Source organism: Apostichopus japonicus, chromosome 5 (assembly GCF_037975245.1).
Source record: "Apostichopus japonicus isolate 1M-3 chromosome 5, ASM3797524v1, whole genome shotgun sequence".
NCBI lineage: Eukaryota > Metazoa > Echinodermata > Holothuroidea > Aspidochirotida > Stichopodidae > Apostichopus > Apostichopus japonicus.
This window is the reverse complement of record NC_092565.1, coordinates 14,654,791-14,676,191: the sequence shown is the minus strand read 5'-3', so window position 1 is coordinate 14,676,191 and position 21,401 is coordinate 14,654,791. Positions and strand designations below refer to the sequence as shown.

General features: G+C 36.9%; 2 protein-coding genes across 3 annotated transcripts in view; one reads left to right on the top strand and one right to left on the bottom strand.

The window, feature by feature from the left end:
- The window catches only part of LOC139967773 (uncharacterized), a 36,284-nt gene that overhangs the window by 3,930 nt on the left and 10,953 nt on the right, over window positions 1-21,401 (bottom strand). The window contains exons 1-5 of one of the 2 annotated variants that reach the window (XM_071971842.1): window positions 4,573-4,834; window positions 1,769-1,894; window positions 1,117-1,169; window positions 586-730; window positions 41-160 (exon numbers count right to left, since the gene is read on the bottom strand). In XM_071971842.1, coding sequence (XP_071827943.1) covers window positions 41-160; window positions 586-730; window positions 1,117-1,169; window positions 1,769-1,894; window positions 4,573-4,746 — 618 coding nt within the window. In that variant the 5' untranslated portion in view covers window positions 4,747-4,834. Of the gene's footprint in view, window positions 1-40; window positions 161-585; window positions 731-1,116; window positions 1,170-1,768; window positions 1,895-4,572; window positions 4,835-21,401 lie in introns of those variants that run through there. The other variant, XM_071971843.1, reaches the window with a different exon arrangement.
- Window positions 7,413-21,118, top strand: LOC139967774 (uncharacterized). The gene is made up of 8 exons (XM_071971844.1): window positions 7,413-7,634; window positions 10,540-10,597; window positions 13,488-13,667; window positions 13,973-14,160; window positions 15,680-15,938; window positions 16,601-16,797; window positions 17,649-17,907; window positions 19,015-21,118. The coding sequence occupies exons 2-8, from the start codon at window positions 10,540-10,542 to the stop codon at window positions 19,080-19,082; spliced, it is 1,209 nt and encodes a 402-aa protein (XP_071827945.1). The 5' UTR covers window positions 7,413-7,634; the 3' UTR covers window positions 19,083-21,118.

Genomic DNA, 21,401 nt, shown 5'->3' with positions numbered 1-21,401 from the left:
GGTCTAAGTAATTAATATAATAACATATTTCCACTCTCACTGTTGTTTGTCTGTATTCGTTGTCATCAACAGCCATCTCTGGAATTAGAAGAAACTGGTTGGTCCTGAAGAAGTCTTCACCAAGTGGTGGTAGTGGACGCATTAGCACCGAAGTAAGTGTCTAACAATTGAAATGGTCAAGGAAGAAATGTCACGAGAAATAACCATTGAGCCATAACAAGTCTGACCATCCTAAATCATGAATGTGGGTCATGTTACCATGACGTGCGTTATGGCCATAGTGTAGTACACCTTTGTTATATAAAGTATATGTATGTAAATGAACTGTAGAGAAATTGTCAAAGGGATATAACATTTTTCCTTAAGTGTATTATACTTCCATTTGATCGAAATACATGATTCATTTCTTTTGAAAATTTAGGAATTAATGACTAAAAACAAAAGAAAAATCAGGATTCCATCAAATATCAAAAAACAGTTGTTTTCACAGGCATATGGAACTATTCAGGCTGACCTCGCCATTGGTTGTTATGAGAATTACCTTAAAACCCCCAAATTGTATCGGGTCGCACAACCCAAACCTACCTCAGCTTGTTTTACAGTCCTAAATTTGTGTTTCAAATCTAGTTGGGCAAAAACGTCCAGAGCACCAGCGTCGAGTAGGTCAAGGGTCAAGCGGAGGTCAAAGGATTGATTCAGGAATGGCTGTTCAAACTCATAAAGAGAATACCTGATTGGGGAAAAAAAGAGAAAGAAATAAAGCAAGAAATTGAATAACAGAAACGAAAATGAAGAATATGACAGACTGGCCAAAATTTCTCTTTCTCGTAATCGACATGCAAGAACATTGCCAAGACTACATTAAAATAAGAAAACTTGTGTAAAATATATTTTAAGTGCAAGACGAGCAGTTAATTTGTTATTTTACATAATTTTACAATATTAGCCGAAATTTGATATCAATTTTAAACGGCTCTTATAGTGTTCGTGATTGAAAGGGTATGAAGGTGTAGGTGGGATTGTGGTTGGGATGGGCAAAGTTAACCACAGTAATGCCTTTGCATTTGCAACTATTGCACTTTAAGTACATACTCATATTCGTAACTTCATACGTACCACAGATCGGGCCGGAAATCAAAATCCGAATTCATTCTGTTGTTGACCGCCATCTACCAAAACACAATGAATCATAGTATACGCTATTTGTCACGAATATCAAAGACTGATAACCCCATTAACTAAGCCCCAGCCCTCATCCCCTTATCGAAATGTTAAGAAATACGAACTGTTGGTTGCAATCCGGCTCAGCTTTAGACAATTATATAGCGTCTTAGGATTGAGGTGAAGTGGACTGGCGAGAGTCCGAACCCTCGAGGGAAGTTGAATAAGGGGGAAAGAAAAGGTGAAGGGACCAACAATGCAATACGAACATAATGTAACGGTACTACCAAGAAATTGAGTAATTGAACATAACAAAATAAAGAGCCATTACGCAACACCCCCCCCCACCCGTGCCCTACCACAGCGCGCTAGTTCTCCCTCCATAGGAACGATCATTTTGTGCATTAATATATATATATATATATATATATATATATATATATATATATATATAAATCCTAAAGAGCGCAGTGCTACTAAAATATAGTACATATGGAAGCATTGAGATTAGATATATTACAAAGGAGATAGACTTTTTTGAAAGTTATATACGTATAACAGTTTGGCTGCATAGAGACGATTGAAAGAGTATCAGATAAAGACCTACCGATGTTGGTCTGATGGGATACTGAACAAGAGATAGAACATTGTCAAAGGAGAGAGCCAGAGGTCGAGGAGGGGAACTTGTCTTACGAGGATCGTTGCAACATCTCACATTCGTAAGGTCCAAGGCCTGATGTCAGAAAATGAAGGAATGAGTGAGTGAATAAATGAAGTGAATAGAACAATCGATGGAAGGATGGATGTATCTATAAATGAACGGACAAATGAACGTACAAATCGATGAATGAACAAAGGAAGTAATGAAAAAAATAAAGTAATGGCCTGGTGTTAAAAAATGAATGGATGAATGAATGAATGAATGAATGAATGAATGAGTGAGTGAGTGAGTGAGTGAGTGAGTGAGTGAGTGAGTGAGTGAGTGAGTGAGTGAGTGAGTGAGTGAGTGAGTGAGTGAGTGAGTGAGTGAGTGAGTGAGTGAGTGAGTGAGTGAGTGAGTGAGTGAGTGAGTGAGTGAGTGAGTGAGTGAGTGAGTGGGTGAAGTGAATAAAGGGATATATGGATACAGAGAAGAAGGATGAATGAATAAATGAACAGACAAACGATTAACGTTATAAAGTGAGTATACACAAGAATAAAATCAAACTATATCCTCTCCCCATTATCCTTCTACGCCCCATTGTTGGACTGTTTATACTTGAAAAAAACAAATGGCCCAGGTAACTTGTTTTTTTTTTTTTTTTTTTGCACGGTTACCCACTGATTCAAGAGACGATATACACAAACAGGAAGATAATTTAAGTGACGTACTGATAGCCATAATGCAAACACGTGGTACCATTTTCACGCATATAGATGGCCTTATCATTCTTTCCCATCAATACTCTTGAAGAACCCTAACCCATCACATTACCTCTCCCCTCCCCTCTCCAACCCACACACACTCAACTTCATGCAATAATAAAGAACTGTTGCGAATGCATGCACAAATGTTGATAAAATTGAAGAAAATAATAATAACTTAATGATAATAACTTACTTATGAAATACAATTCATTTCCATGCTAGATTGTGTATCATTATCAATCGATAGTTCACAAACTTTCCTTAAATTGTTTGCATATTGTGAAACTAAATGTATAAGCGGATGGAACGTAACATATAAAAGTCTGGCCTCAAAAGTATATAGTGTTAAAAGTCTTCTAAAGCATTCAAAAATTCCTTTTGGGTGGGGGGGGGGTGGGGATTCTGACCTTCAAAATTGTTTCCAGACATTAAGAAACATTTCAGCTTTAATTGTTTCATAAAGTTGACGGGACATGTTATAATAGTAAATGCAATGCTTGCTTGAATAATTCAAGTTGTATCTTAGTGGCTATTTCTTGACTATCTAGCATATTTGGGGGAAATACTGATAACATAACGAGTTGGAAATAACGTGTGTATATCCAACTCCATATCTCTACAGCTCTATCTTTAGTAAGGCACTAGCGGAGGCACTCATGTATGGAACGCCAAAATGATAAAGATAATATAATATAATATATAATATGATATATCATTCCACGATGATAATATAAAAAGGTACGATGATAAAGTGTAAGTTAACAATGATCACATTAAAATTACGCAATGATAAAGTATAAGGACACAACGATAACATAACAATACATGTTAATAATGATAATATAAACTTGTATGTGATAATGTTAATTGCGTACAGTAAATAAAGATTATTATGCAAATCAACAGCATCAAATGTATTGATATTCAGGGAACTGCCTGGCTTACCTTATGTTACCAACTTAGGCTTAAATACGATGAAAAGCACCTTAACTTACAAACAACATGAATAACATACACTTAAACATGTGTAAGCTGAAAACATATTCAAATTTATTATCTTGCAGAGCAAGCACCTCCCGTCCCTATGGAAAGCCATTTTAACATTTAATCGGGAATTTTAGATATCTGAAATTGTTTCTTATTTCAGATATCTGAAATTGAATTCGAGATATCTTAAATAGATTTTGAGATATCTGAAATTCTAATTCAGATATCCGAAATTGAATTCGAGATATCTGAAATTCTATTTCAGATATCTTAAATTTAATTCGAGATATCTGAAATTGAATTCGAGATATCTGAAATTGAATTCAAGATATCTGCAATTCTAATTCGAGATATCTGAAATTGAATTCGAGATATCTGCAATTGAATTCGAGATATCTGAAATGCATATGCATAAATTTCCGATTAAATGTTAAAATGGCACGTATGGAAAGCCATTTTAACATTTAATCGGGAAATTTCAGATATCTGTAATTGAATTCGAGATATCTGAAATTGAATTCGAGATATCTAAAATTCTATTTCAGATATCTGAAATTGAATTCGAGATATCTGAAATTGAATTCGAGATATCTGAAAATGAATTCGAGATATCTGAAATTTTATTTCAGATATCTGAAATTGAATTCGAGATATCTGAAATTGAATTCGAGATATCCAAAATTCTATTTCAGATATCTGAAAATTGAATTCGAGATATCCGAAATTGAATTCGAGATATCTGCAATTGAATTCGAGATATCTCGAATTCAATTTCAGATATCTGAAATTCCCTGGTATTTCGAGATATCTGAAATTGATTTTAAGATATCTGCAATTATTTGTAGATATCTTAAATAAATTGGAGATATCTGTAATTTAATTTGAGATATCTGAAATTATTTCGAGATATCTGAAATTCCTTATTAAATGTTAAAACGGCTTTCCATACGTCCCCTCCCAACAAAACCTAACCGACTTTACATACACACATTGACCGGAAGTTGAAGTTACTCTCACCTTGTGGAGGTTACTGGTTGCGTTCAACGATGGTTTCAACTCGAGACGAATCTTAACCTCATCCGGAGTGACACGTAAACACACGTCAGGGACAGTTATGGCAGCAGAACCTCGCGGTTCCACCGCCAATAACAGGAGGAGGATCCCTCCAAGGATGGAGATGAAGCGAATCATTAAAGGAATTTATCCAATAGAAGTAAGCTTTAGTAGCGTAGATTGCAATACGTTGCGTATTAATGCTGAACTAGTCAATTAATGATATAGCTAGCGGTTGCTGTGTTAGCGAGGAACAATGTATTTAGGTGTAATGTGTGTCGTCACACAGCCCAAGTGACCAATCAAAATTGCATCTTGAATAAACATGCATGATATGCGCGTTCCATGTTTTGTGTAAGTTGCTAAGTTAGCAGGACATATGACGCATATACGCAATAGCATTTACCAGAATTCTTTCCCTGTCTTACATGGTAATATACAAGGCGTTAAATTATATGTTGAGCGCGTGCACTGTAAAGATGACCTGCGCACATTACGCGTATACGTCCCATTCACTGTATACATGGCAGGCGCGTATTCAGGGGGGGGCGTTGGTGGCGCGCGCCCCCCGGGTAAGAAAAAGAGGAGAGGAAAAAGAGAAGAAAAAAGGAAAAAAGAGGGGAAAAAAGGAAAAAAGAGGGGAAAAAAGAGGAGGAGAGGAAGGAAGGGAAAAGAAAAAGAAGAAGGAGAGAAAAAGGAGAAAAGGAGGGAGTAAAGATAAAAGCCAAGACACCGGGAAGAGAAAGAGGAACAGTGACATCATTACAGCGCTGAACCCTATTACACATGGCCGGGTAGCCAGTGACGGATCGAGGATTTCGGAAGGGGCGTGCGCCTCACCCTACCCCTTACACCGACAACTCTATTTTTGACGTTTCCATTTTCCTCTCTCACTAATGTATCTATATATATGTATACTATATATGGTCTATCATAACGCGTGTGTGTGTATGGACGCCTTAAACAATTGTGCTATGAAACCAACTGTGGCTGGTCTCGAACTCGACCGAGTCGTCGGGGAACATGACGCATTTCGGGAATGGGGCGACCGCCGCCCCCCCCCCCCCCCGAGCATATTTTTTTATGATATCGCTAGTAAATTCAAAATAGAAATTGTTCAGATGCAACTTACAAGGCATGGGAAGTGTCATTTCCAGCGATCTGGGAGGCATTTTCGGCCAAAATTTCTTGTACGCTTCGCGCCAACCCGTGGTGGCGCTACGCTTAGATAGTTTGCCTACAGGCTTCGCCCCTCCCTTGGCAAATTATTCGCTACGCGCCTGTTCGAATTTGTAAAGCAAACAGCAGATATCGCATCATATCAGTGAGCATGAAAATGGCGTTCCAGGATGAACAGCCTCAAAACTGTCTATGTGTGTAGTCAAAGGCGAAGGAGCCCAATTTGATTTGGGGAGCTGTAACGACTTGCCCGAAAAATATTACCAACATTTTCGCGCGCTCAGCGCGCGTTCAACATGTTAATGTCAATATCATATAAGCAAGCATCGGTTATTACATCGCATATTACATCGCATAATAATCTACGAGAATACATTTCTATGAACTTATTTGAAACAAGGATGGCAAGACAACTATATATATATATATATATATATATATATATATATATATATATATATATATATATATATATATATATATATATATATATATATATATATATACATACCTGCGATAAAAATCACTCAAATGAAAATGTGACCGTCGTACTACTCAACTTCAATGAATTTAAAATCAACTGAACAAGCATTTGACTCGTGACTTGACTTAGCTCTGTCACATCAGTACAGGATATAAACATAAAAACAATTGTAACGTTATGAAGAGAAAATTACGCCGAGCACCATGACATAAAATATACTATCTGAAAACGATAGTATATGAAGAAACGAAAACATAATGTAAAACATAATAAAAAATAAATTAATAAAAGTTCAAAGAAAGTACGGAATATAATTGGTTCAACCCACCCCTTACAGTGATCGCTTTTAATGGCCCTTTTCTACACAATAATGAATCGGTTCATATTGTTTGTGGTTACACGGTCCACACATAGCATCAGAAAGTAAGGTTAAGTAAATGTAATATAAATTGTTCGAAGAATGGCCGTCGACATAGTTCGCTCATACCCTTATAGAAGTCTGAGTGCATGGAAATATATTGTGTGAGATTCGAATCCTCATAAGTGATGGTTTACTAGCGGCAAAATAGCTCAAATAAGTACGTAGTTCCCTACAAGAGATGATTATTTAATGCTTGAGAAAAATATATTTTGTGTCGTTGGTAAACAAAACTATAGAGTAGAATGAATACTATACAAAGGACCGAGGACCATGCAAGACAAGAACCTTGTGGTACGCCAAATATACCATCCACAGCCTATCAAATCACAATCTCAATGCCATTTTTGACTGTTTATCTGTTTGACCTCATTATGCACCAGTTACCTAATGAACGCCGGATAATTGATTGAACATCAGTATCCATTCGATCGTTCTTGACAGGCGGTAAAATATCATAAACGGCACTGAACGACTCCACTATTAGTTCCATCCATTCATGCAAGGTTTGGCTTTCGTCGTCTTCGGTAAATATATATCACGTATTGGACTACAAAATTTGAGCAGTTACGCAATTTATTTGTCAAGACACTCTCCGAGAGTGAAGAAACGACGCGGGAAATATTGTGTGTGGTTGCTAAGAAGTTGCCTGGCAACAACGTACGCCATTGCCTAAAGCCACGCATCTCGGTTGTCCGCTCCGACGTTCTCTTTAGAGTGAAAGTAACTTTGCGCTTTGTCATCACAGTGCTAAAATCGCTAATAACAGGAAAGGACTACTTCATGCATACGACTCCGTCAAATTTTATTTTTAAATCTCAACATTCCCCGGTGTTTGGTCATTTTATGACATCGGTTTGTGCAAGAACTAAAATAATATTTGACTTTTTTCCAGTGATTTGATCTACTTTTTCGTCAGGGAATCGGATAAGACGGAACTTTAAGGTGAGCTCCCATATAGGCTAGTTTTGGTAATACAACTATATTCAATTCTTCAAAAAGAAAATGAACGCGAGTTCACATAAATTATCTCAGTTAATAATAATAATAATAATATTCCTAACTTATTAAGCGCCTTATCCAATAAAATATAAATGTACAAATAACCGGCAAAATGTGGCCAAGATTCTTTACACTGATTTTGCCAGATATTGTCGAAACTGTATTGTCATTACATACATTCAATATCAGTTACATCGTTAAGTTTACGGATGTAATGAAGCAAGCATTTCCTGCAGTATAGATTTCCATAACAGCCTTTTAGTGACGAAATAACTTATTAAGAGGATTTAAAAACAAAGCGATGATATATAGTATATGGATACGGTACTCCGTCCAGTGCAGTGTACGATGCCGCATAAAACGCAGCTTACTCATATTATTTCTTTGCCCCTTGTTGGTGTTAATATACCATGTTGTCGGATTAATATATCATGCCTCTTAAAATTTAAAACAATTGGGAGAGGGGAAACTGTGGAGAAAGATGCGGTGTTTATCGTAAACCAATGCCATATTTGGTCATATGTGAGGGTTTTTTACGGGTAGAATTTGACTGCTGTTATTGAATGTAATTCCTTATATCTCAAGCAAAAATAGTTATAATGATTTTATTTTGCGAACTTAAGTTTCCATCTTTTCGTGAATGGTGTTATACAAAGCTAGTATTCTTTAGTAACGTATTAACTTAACAAGAATTGATAACATGCTATAGCGTTGAACATGCTAACTAGCTTTAGTGAACCGATCAGTTTTGTTGCCGAAAGTTAATTGTCCTCATATAGCTATTGTAAACGAGAATATCAAATTGATCAACTCTTTTAAATTTTCAAATTTATGCGTTCCCTTTTTTTGCTGTCGATGAAGAGTGTCGCTTGCGTCACTCGCCTGAAAAAAAGAGATAATTTCTAGTTTGCCAGAATGAAGAAATGGACACATAAATCTAACAGTCTGATTCTAATAGCGGTTTATCGTATGTATACTAGTGGTCTTTGCAAATGAGTAAAAAGCAGAACTTTGGTGGCATCATAAAATATGAATCTGATCATTTTAGTTTTCATATGTAAAGACCAGTGTTAGGTATTAGCGCTTTCGCTATCAAATTGCTTGGTCTCGATTACAACAGAGGTAAAGACATGTCAGACCCTAGCAAAAATCTATAGCGAGGAGAGGGCGGAGGGATCTCAAACTCCTCAAAATTGTTGAGAACAGCATTTACCTAATAACAAAGACTGCGTCCCATCGCTAAGTACATTTTGTTGACAAAAGAACCGTTAGATAAACACTAAGATGCAGATTAAATCACTGAGTAATTAGTTACAGCATCAACGCACTTCGTTAGTAATAAAAGAGAATGGTGACATTCCCCCACAATGCATCTGGTCTCTTTGTGCCGTTCAGGAGATATTTACTAAGGAACTGGAGTTGGTCCATCTTTGGTTGACAGTGTTTGGTTTGTCACTTTTCGGCACTTATCTGCCACTATTATGACAGGTAGCACAGAGCTACATCCCAAACAGTAACACATAATAGTGAGAGAGAAATTAAATTGTTGTCACAATAGTTGCCCGGATATAGTGACGTCATACTGTCTGCCTGACCTAGTTAACGACCAAGTAGGCGACAAGAGGCTAAACCCGGCCCATGCATCGAGAGACCCTTGTTTAACAGTGAGAAGCAAATCCAGCCGAAAGCAGTGGTTTAAGCGTTCGAAAATACATGAAAATTAATTTAGTGCCCCAATCATTTAACTTTCCCAATATATTTCTATTTCTTGCGTCATTAACCAGATATTATTGATTTTTCGCCCACGCCGTCAGTTTCTTCATAATGCCAATCGATAATTTTGCACCTAGAACAAAGTAGATTGCTGTGAATGTCCTTTCCATTAATGTCTCATAAATAAATACGCTAATAACTCTCAAATTTTTATCAGTTTCAAATAATCGTCATAAAATTCTAACTATAAAGCCGAACTTTTTCGTTAATTAAATTTGGATATTTTGCAAGGTTTCTAGATTAGAAATATTTCGCCTTACCTTTACTAGTGGTAATAGATGGCTTATAAAGAAATACAATACTATATAACTGCAAGGAAGATGAAAAGTGAAGCATACTTACTCACCGCACAGTTTCAGAACTAAAATTATTTCAAACACATGGCATTTGGCATCATTCAAAAGAAAAGAAGTTGCCTACAATTTGCCCACACCATTAGATGTGATGAGACTGACGTCTTTGTCGTCTGCATTTAAAGCTTTGAAGCATTTACAAAGTAGATGAGATAGTGCTCCTTATAAGATGATGTTGATATGTGTTGCCAGAACTAGGGATTCAAGCTTGTATCCGCAGGAGTTCAGCTTGTTTCATTCCCTACAAAAATATTCATGTTTCGATATCATTTTGCAGGATCATGAGTTGCATCATTTCACGTTCGAATTAATTTCACATAATCAAAACAAAACACGAACAGGACAAATAAAGCATTCGTGAAGTATATACAAAGGAAAAGAAAAGAAAGTGACTAAGTGGCTATTACATATACTCGTCAATTTTGGACCTAAAATTTGACCATGACTATATGAGAAGTAAGATACATCCTATGGGCAGGCCAACTTCTTTCATCTTCTTTGTTTTTAAATGTCTCATGAGCATCTTTGAAAAATAACATTCAAATCTAGCATCCTGGATGCTGTTAGGAACGGATACTATATATTTCAGAAACATATCTATATTGATTTGATGCGCCGCTATTCCCGAGTGTGTTATCATGTTTGACGCGACACTATCCTCGAGGGTTATCATGCTTATCGTTGCTCCATTAATTCCCCCTCTCTCTCTCTTACACACACAGATGCTTCGTTTACAGTCTTGGATGATGCTATTAGTATTGAGTGCTGGCCTAGCGACAGGTAAGTTAATAAGAGATATAGACTCTCGTGTGCATTAACACATGCTAACAGCCCAAGTTATACTTGAATGTACAGTACAGTCTATATCCAGTCAATGGGGGATAATGTAGCATTCACTTATTAAAGTTTGTTTTTCACAAAATATTTGAAATGCGTACAAACCAAAATGCCAAATGTGCACGATCTTTGGTATATAACCTACATTTTTGGGGTTCTCGAGTTTACGTGTAAATTTCTTTTATGTTACACCAGGTAAATTATTCCTTGGTGAGGAAGTGTAGTAATGCAGGATAAAGAAGGGGAGGGGGGATGGTCGATGATATTGGCTCTATATCAATGTTTTCTGATTGATTGATTGATTGATTGATTGATCAAATGGATGTTTATTTCAAACAAGTTTTATGACGTTTATCACGATACGAAACTTTGATGAAAAGAATTTGCGTCCGATAGTATAATCAAATTATGAAATTACCTAGTACCTCGCTTTATAAAAGGATACCATAAGCCCTCGTGCAAAACGGTATTTTCACATCTTCATGCTTTGACTATATAGCAACAAGTGTGCAAAACGGAAAGATACATACGTTTACACTTAAGTATATCTCGTGAAAACAGTGACATTTTTTTTTTTTTTAATTTTGATGAGAAAATGAAGTGTGAAAAACGATAGCTTTCCCTTTTTGGATAGTTTGCAACGCAAGTCGCTTCCGTCGTATACGGTACTGCATTATAGCTCCACATTAATCAAGATAACGTTTATTAGATATACGTGATAAAAAATGTTATATTGATTACGTTGAATTGTTGGATCTACGATATCTAGAACTATCAGTATCCATCCGAGACTCATCGACGCAACATCGATTGTGTTGTTTGGTTGCTAATATTGCGTGACAATATAATTGATCTTTCATAGCTATAATTATAATTCACTGACTCCCATTTTGCGGTAAATTAAGTTCGGCAAATAATGAATAATAAATCGGTCAGTCGTTTCATCCAGAGTTATAGGAACAAATGCCGAATATCCATATATATATATATATATATATATATATATATATATATATATATATATATATATATATATATATATATATATATATATATATATATATATATAGATACATAAATATATATGTATATATATATATATATATATATATATATATATATATATATAGAGGTCGTATCTTTGGGATATTATATATTAGTGTCATATGAAAGCAATGCTACATTGAGCTGTTGCAAAAACTATGAAAACACCAGCAATGGTAGTAAAATGCCTTCACGAGAACTTCAAACAACAAATCGTGTAAAGTTCCTGAGTTGGTTGTTAAAGTATATAATCATGTATTAATGATCATATGAGAAGTACAGCCATGGTTATATAAAAGGAAGTTAACATGAGAGCCTACTGGTTAAACTTCGACAATACCGTGAGCAATGCAGTGGCGTAGCCAAAGGGGCAATGGGTGGGGAGGGGTGGCAGAATGCCCCCACGGCGACGAAACGACAACTACAAAAACGAAATAGAATAAAAGATAGCTATAATGTATATGATACTGATTGGGCGACTTGTTTTTTATGGCACAATGTGATCTGGTTCTCAGAAGGTTTTCCACATTAGCCGCCATTTTGCATCTACGCCCGCTTACAGAAAACAAAAATCTCAAAGGGGAAGGGGACATTCGTTAACAGCGGGGAAAAGCCTGTATGGTGTAATGAAAAGCCAGATCAATATACCGGCATAATTAAACTATAGATTCCCACGATCGTTATAAATGGACAAAATTAGGCTTACACGGGCCCTCATAAAACGAAGGCTTACTACGCGTCATGATCAATGTAGTCTACCTAAGGTATTGGAAGCCCCTTATGTGTATGAAGTTTAGCCTACTAACGAGCCATATGCAATAGGAATTCCATTGGAAGGTAGCAGCGCGTGTTTATGTGCATGTGTAGACCTGGAGGTGAAAGTTGTATAAACTCCATACTTAATATAGATCCACTATTGTTTTTGTTAAAGTCGTTTTTTTAAGTAAATGTTGTTCGGGTTAAAGGTCAGCAGAAGAAGTTTAAAATTTGTAGACACGATCACTCTGAAAGTAAAGCTTCCATGAGCTGTATACCTGATATGTAAGGCCTATACGTCAACAATGGAACATTGTTGAAACAGTTGGGTGCAGTCTGTTAATTGTCACAGAAAATGTGACAATGAAACAACTAATCCCGTTACTTTTCTGTTTAACGGATTATTTGTCACGTGTATCTTAATAATAATGATGCCGCTCACCACACATAATATACGCGCATGCACGTGTGTCTCACTAAGTGATTAAACGGAGACAAGAACTATAGTGTACCACGTAAGAGCAAAACCCATAGTGGTACAAATATCTTGCAACCACCGTCTTCTTCAAAAATATTAAGAAGCACACTGAGTCGATCTTTTGCATCATGTTAGAATGGTTTCTAGGGTAACAACAGGCATTGTATTAACTATACCTATAGTGCCTCATAAGCAAATATGCTGGCGCTAGACGGATTCAAATATTTGCGTTTCTGTTCGCACTTGACACTAGAATTTGTTACCGTTTCCCTTCACATGTTATGAATCGTATACTGTAAAGACAGTACTTACTTTACGGTATATTTACCACTTACTTACATATCATAATAATCCATTATTATGTGATGAAAAGTTCTGAATCCACGCGTTTTTATATCTTTTATAGAGATTACTAAACGAATAGCCAATTAAGTGGACCACGTGCAGGATCTTTCGTCATGATTCGTGTTTACCTAGGCATCAGATAGTGTGTACTCCATGCGTTGGTTTCCTTGGGCTGATTAGTTTAAGGAATTGTTTACTCTTTCCTTTCAGTGTTGGGCCAGGAAGAAGAAGGAAGTGGCACTGACGGGCCTCTCGTCACATCGGGAACTACAGAAGCCGTTTTTACCGAGATATTTACCGAGCTTCTCTCAACGGAATTAGTGTTGGAAGAAAAAACAACATTAACTGGCGCGAGCTCTTCCTCCTCAACGGTGTCGGCTTCTGTAGCTGGTACGTAGAAAAACCGGGTAGCTATTAGCAACGGCAACACGACCAATAGGAATGAGCATATTGTAACGTTCATGTTGTAACGTTTTTTTCAAATGTTGAACATGGTGTTCGTCTCAATCACATGAGAAATAAACATAACATTTAGGATGTGTTTACTCAGTAGCTGCTTAACCAGACATGCACAGACTTAATTTAGGTAATGACCGATGTAACTTTGTATAGACAGAGGTTATAATAATGGATTTTTGATTAATATGCCAATTATATATAGGTATTTCATGCAATGTTTCTCTGATCTGTTATAGACGTTAGTGTTACAAGTTTGGACTTGACATCTTCCGTTGAGTATATCTTTGACCAAACCACCACGGCCGTCTTTTCGGTTATAATTGAGAATGTTGGAACAAAGGACATAGAAGAGGCAACATCTGGAGATAACTTTGAGGTTTCCTTCGTTGCAAGCAGTGATCCGGATCCAACAACAGCTGATACGGTAGGTATAGTAGTAGGCTATATTTACTCTTTAAAAATGATTGCTGAGGAGTTACGGAAAGTATCTCTGGTTTGAAAATGGGAAAGTATAGGGTGTACAGGTCGTCCTAAGCTATAGCTCACACTGGTTTCGAAACAATTTGTTTTGCCATGGCTGCACTGCTGTAATATTTAATATGGGTGTTTATCTCATAGTCAGTACCTGAGAAAGTGGTTCGATGCTGAGCGGGTACACTCTCGTCCCTTCGGACGGGGATGTTAAGTGGCGGTCTCGGGAACAGGAATGGGTACCACAATTAAGACGTCTGCCTTGTAATTTTCTGAACACCCATGGAAACGAGAGGGCGTGATTTAGGCCGGTGTTCATCTACGATCATCCCATGGGTATACTTCCGCAAATCAGCTCCTGTAGTCTCATAAGCCTTGGGATTAGAAACAATTATAAGCACATTGACAAAACAAGTTTATTTATTTCTCACGTCACTCCAGAGTTCCTTCTGAATGTGACAACCATGAACACCTTGTTTACGACCAACACTTTACAATCACGTCTTAAGGTTACTAACTCCTTCAACTCTATAGAGTGAAGGTATATGAAGTTACATATAACTTCATATGACACTTCCATATTGTATTTGTACATTGTGGTGTTTAATGATGAAATATCGCACCCCTATGTACTGTAGATGACCCCAGTGGCGTAGGAAGGTACTTTTGAGTGGGGGGGGGGGGCTGAAGACTGATGGCCGGCCTGGGGGAGGGGTCTAAGGGCATTGCTTTTCCAGGTGGCCTCAGATGCAATTTGGTGCAATGTAGCACACTTCAACACCCACTCCATTTTGTAAATAATTTTGCATTTTCACATGGCCTCAGATGCAATTTGGTGCTCCAAATGAGATTTATTTCTCATTTGGAAATGAAAAAGGGGTTTTCTGACTTGCGGAGCAGGGGGCGGAATGATACTTCCACCCCCATATTTTTCACTGGGGGGGGGGGGGGCTGGCGCCCCCAGTCCCCGGTTCCTACGCCCTTGGATGACCCTCTAGTCTACGGTGGGCCTGCTGATGGAGTGTAAACATTGATATCAAAATAGTAGCTAGTTAGCTACGACATTTGCTTCTTGACTAATATCATTGCTGTACTAAGGGTTCATTAATTAACAATTTTTTTTTTAATTTACCAACATTTCTTATAACTGATTCAGAGTATATGAAATAGTGTCAGGCGGCTAAACATTTCACATATTTCTGCATCTATAATAACATAGTATTTTTATTTTTTTATTTCTCAAACTAACCTAAATTATTTAACACGAAAATAACTATTTCAACCCCATCGGCAAAGTACAAATTACTGTGATACTCCTATTAATAATAATAATAAAAATGTCCAAAAGATAGTAGCTGGATAGCTAAGACATTTGCTTCCTGACTGATACCACTGCTGTATTAAGGGTTCATTAATAATGATGCTTAATTATAGCCATTACTCATTTATGTTATCATCATTGTTATCCGCAGGTCCTGAATCTTCCGTCAAGCGACAATAGTTACAATGCTTTTGACATTCAACTGGCAGCGGGAGACAGCCAGACATTCTCACAGTTTGAAATATCTGTAAATGTGGCTTCCAGCGACTGTAGCGACTACTCCTACATTTGCGTGCAAGTGTCTGCCACTAGCAACGCTAACTACACCGACGGAGACACTACAAATAACTTCGCTTGTCTATCATTTGGAGCATATGCCGAGGGTCTGGCTGGATTCTATCAGTGTGCAGGTAGGCCTATTATCGTATTTCATTACCAAAATAATATCTACTTTAGCTTTAATCCCAACAGTCTATGAACTATAAAATTGAAAGGTATAGTCTACGAATCAAGATCGGTTATTACAAGATCCAAGCCGCATCTTACGGATATAATACAATTCGAAATACCCATCCCCGATTGTGTCATGCTGCGTATGGGATGGAGAGGAGGGAGGGGGGTTCTGATTACCCCGGTCTTTACGCAGCTAGAACAACAAAGATTTGTTTTGTTCGGCAAGCTTTCATCCTCATCATCAGTCGGGGCTTTTCCATGAGGTACATGAAGGCAACTTCTACATGATGTAATTGACATACACCGGTACCAATTTGTATCGATGAGTCCGTGCAAATCGACATCTATTATACGTATTTGACATACAATGGTACAACGTTAAATCGGCATAAGTCAGTGTAGGCTACACATCGACATCCCTTGTAGTCGGTGGTTAAGCAGTTTTATTCAGCTCATGCGGTGAAAGAATGTCCAAAACTTATCTTTATGCGGCAATTGTGAACCTAATTTGGTAGATATCAATATTTAAATTGGTCGAGTATATCGATTTAAATGAAAAAAATGGCCGTAGAATGGTTTAAATTGACTGATGGCAAATTTTTATTTAATCGTTTTTTAGATGTGGAAGTTATTGGTTTGGAAGTAACAAATCCTAGCTCACTGCAGCTCGATTTAGACGTGGACAACATCGTTACCTACACTGTCAGACTACAGAACTCTGGGCCATTCGGCATCAATTCCCCAGATTCCGGTAATAACTATGCAGTGGCGTTCATGCTGAGTAATAGCACCGACCTATTGGCTGCCAACACCGCCGTAAGTAGAGAGAATGAGTGTATACTATATACAGGGTTATAATGATCACATAACTATAGCCGTATTCTAATCAAACACGAAGGGGATACGTGTGTGTGGGGGTGGGGTGGGGTGGAGGACTAGTGACATGTTATGAAGCCGCCTCGTCAGGTGAGAAGGATAAACCAATACTCCTTTACTGTGCATGCCTGATGGTTGTTACAAGACAACAAACTGGATGAGACACGTAACTAATTTCTTTGAAACTTACAACATACATTCCTATCTATGTCACAAATTAACATGCCAAATATGAGAACTCAAGCTAAGGTATGTTTTTACTCCATTATTTATGAGCTCTTCTGCCTTCGGAACCTGACGTCACAGAGGTACTACATCCCTGATCAGAATGTAACGTGCCTAGTATGCTAACATTTTTTAGAGACGTAATTAAGTGTCCTTTGCTACGAATATGTACGTATACAAAACAAATAAATAAGGAGTAGGCCTAGGCCAAGTTATAGGTTAGGCTAACTGGCTAGTCTATTCCTTCCAGAAGGTTTTGTTCAGTGGCGTGCATGGTGATTCAACGGTGGGGGGGGGGGGGGGAGGAGTTGAGTGCTAGTGTTGCTACGATAGCAATTCGAGTTTTCAGGAGAAGTTAATGATATGCTTAATATCTTAAATGCTCCTGTTGGTCTAAGATGACGTGGTGGGACTACAAATTGTAAAAAAATCGACCCAAAAAAAGTGTCCTCCGCCAACACAATATATACTTCACAAATTTTTAGAACATATGGATATTATGTGAGACTTTATTAAACTATAATTTGTAGCTGATCTTTTTTTTTTTTTTTTTTTTCAAACCATAGACTATAAGTTATGAAGCCGAATCCAGTCTGTCCTCCAACCTAGATGCGTCTATTGTTAGTGGTGGAACTGTGTCCATTACCACCTTGAACGTGTACGTTAATATCCCGAGTTCGTCTTGTGAATATTTCGACATGATATGCGTGACTGTATCTAAGGTGGCTGGAACTAACTATACAGATAATGATTCCAGCAACAACCAGTTCTGCTTGCAGTTTGGAGAAGTCTCGGAAGGGTACGCAGGGATTCTGCCCTGTACTGGTGAGTATACTTATGTATAAGGCTACCCCTCATCAATACCAAAGGAAGGTGTGCTACAGTGACCCTCATTGAAATTTGGGTTGCTATTTATTTGGGGTGGACATTTGTTGGTCAACTTCTTCTCGCTTTGCGAGACGGCAACATATTAGGCGGTATTGTAGCAATCTCTAGGTCACTATAAACAGTGGTTTTGAAAATGGACTCCGTTTAACACTGTGCACACGTATATTGGTTTCAGAGAGTTGGCGCTCTTTTATTTGGGGAATTATCCCTTATCAAACATCGTTTCAGCAACGAGAGTGCCAGATTATCTATGTGACGTCAAGTGGTGTCAAAATGGTCAATTTCTGTTTGTTTAAATGTGTTTTTGCAGTTCTCAAAATGTTTAAAAAGAATTTAATGAATCCATTTACCTTCCATTCATTATAACAATGGTTAAAAGTGTTTGATAGCGGAACTTATTTGTAGGCTCAATAAACATAAAACATAAAAACATTCATGTCAATATGTGACTGTATTCCATATATATATTTAGGAAAACCTTTCCGTTCCGGATATTGGAACTGACATTTCGGCATAAATACCTTTATATTCTAAAACTATTTATCGGAGACTTGGTGTCCATACGTCGTATTACCAAAGTACGTCTGTAATCGTGGGAACTGGAACTCTCTCTTCTACTGGTTCCGACTATGGCTACTTTAACTTGCTGCTATGCAGAACATTAGTTAGTTAATCGAGGCAGAAAACTGTTATGACAATGAATCACAATTATCTATGAGGTTTCTGGATTTCTTAACCCCCCTCCCTCCCCCACCCAAAAAACAAATCGTGAGACGGTTTTGTACGAATACACAACATGACTTTCAAGCTGTAGATAGTCGTTAAACATAGCTATATGTGTAATAACAGAAGCACCGATGTTAACGTGTAACTTCCTTTCAAATAGATCATGTACATTCAATAAACCAAAAACCTGTTGTCACGGACATGCACTGAAGGGTCACTCGTTATATAATTTAGTGTCGAATCCTTTGTTTGTTTACTTTAATTTGTAATGAATAAATAATCGTGTTTAATTATTCCCGTTTTCATTTCTCTTCGCAGGTTGTTTATCAACTGTGAGTCTTCTGGTGTTGCTCATCTCTGTGTCTCTTTCCTATCTTGTTTCCTAAGCGAGTGTGTAAATCCTTCTACCAACATGGGGTACCTTTAGCATGCCGTAGAGAGATAACTCCGATAGCTGTTTGACATGGGTGTCCAAGTGAGAGCTATACCCCACCGTCCGTATTAGCACTAAATTAGTCTTACCAAGGAATCCAGCATTGGTCTGACTACAACGTATACAGTAATGATTAACATCGTCAATGTTGGTTTAAGATAAAGAAGACTCAGATGTATAAATTTATTTGTAAATATTAACTTTACGTCATTAACTCACCTCCATCCATAATATTATGAAAATATTTAGAGCAGTGTTAGGTATCTACTTATAGACGTAGGCCTATTTATTGCTTTATTCGTGCTGAAATAGCTGCTACTTAAAGAGGTGTAATGGCTCTGTGTGTACTGTCTCGAATACAGTCACAGGCTGGATATTCTTTGTAATTATAATTACATTAAAAGACGTATAATTGCGTTTGATATGTTTGCAAGATTTATTTGCGTCAAAGTACTGTTTTACTTGCAAAGCAGCAGCACGTAAATGACAAATAGGCTGTTGTATGTAAGTCACTACATTCTTGTTTGACACAAAGTAAGTCAATTTTCAACACCTCGCATATAACATATGTTGTATTAATGGTTGATTACAAAAACTAATTACTCCTGCTAAAAGAAAGGCTATAGCTGTGAAGATGAAAAGTATATATGTATTAGAGGGCGCACTTTAGTGAAATGGGTAAACGTTTAATGTAGCAAGGTTACCAAGTTGATAGGCATCAACTGAGTTTATTTGAATTACAAGCATACATTTGTGGCTTTGACAGTAAAAATCAAACTGAATGCCATGTGGTTATCCGATTTTGATTATTTTGTCGCTGGCATGAGAAATTTATATGTATGTGTATGCGTGAGTATGTGTGTGTGTAGGTGTGAGTCTTTGTTTGATGGCTTTCGGAGTATGCTAGAAATCTGAGAATTTTGCGTGTATGTGTGTGTGTGTGGGTGTGTGCGTATGTGAATATGTGACTGATGATTTTCGGGGTACGATTTATACTTGAGGATGATGACGTGTGTGAGTGTTTGTGACGCATTGATTTGTAAACAATGTCACTACAAAATTTATACATGGTGGATGATTTTCATACTTGGTATGTGGATCCACTTTATGACGTCAAAGAGCCACATTTCTTTCTGTGAAGTTCAAAGGTCATTCGAGGTCAACAGAAGTCAAAATCTGAAATCCGGTTACCAAATTAATTGGTTAAAGTTTATATAGTATATGTGGATTTACCTTAAGTGAGTACAAGAACCGGTATATATTTCTCTGCAGGTCAAAGGCCAATATAGATTAACATTGATCAGAAAAGTCTGAAAACCGATTAAACACTTTCACTCCAAAAGTAAAGATTTGATGTTAATACATTGCATATGGATCCGCTAATTACATCTGTTGTTTTATGTGCCATCTATAAGGTCATTTGAGGTCAACAAAGCTCTTAAAGAGAATTAACCTAGTAAACACTGTAACTCCTCAAGAAAAGGTTGGGTCATAGATAGCAGTATTGTCGAAGCAAATAAGTTAATTCTGTCACTGGGTAGTTCTTTCAAGTTTGTAAATATGTTATAACCTTAAGCTTGTAAATATAGATATCTAAATTGGGATATGTGACCTGAGAGATATTTTTGTAAGGACACAAGGCTTTTACCTCGCAAATCTATGACGGTTTGAATTTCATTTCCATTGGATTTCAGTTGAAAATGTTCCCTTCGGTTGCATATTTTGACTTTCTTAAACTGATCCTCCATGGTATATCAATATAACGATAGTGTATTTATTTATCAATTTAAAAAGCTTCCATGTCTAACATAAGTCGGGCAAATATCGATTCCCCCTAGATGTCAGATCTTAATTCCAGAGTATCCTACCTTCATATCCAATATTTTATTATCAATAAATCAATATTTGATGACAAAGATGAATTTCAAGAGGGATATGTTGGTTCATGTTTTGTTATCATTTTCCATGAGTATGTATATAAATATTTTCATTTTTCATTTGACAAAAAAAAATGAATAAATACAAATATCATTTGATGAAAGCTAATTTCGCATCTTTTTTTTTTTTTTTTGCAATAATTGATTATGTCTATGACATCGAGTACAAAAAGGTCATTTACAACTATTCTTTGACAATTTGTTGCCACAGTAACAAGTGTGGTAAAAGATACTGTTTTCGATTTGTTAACGTCTTACACGATTATAGTACATCTCGTCAAACGTAACTTTTCAGATTTCCGACGTTTAACTTAGCTATTATCAAGAGTCCCTTA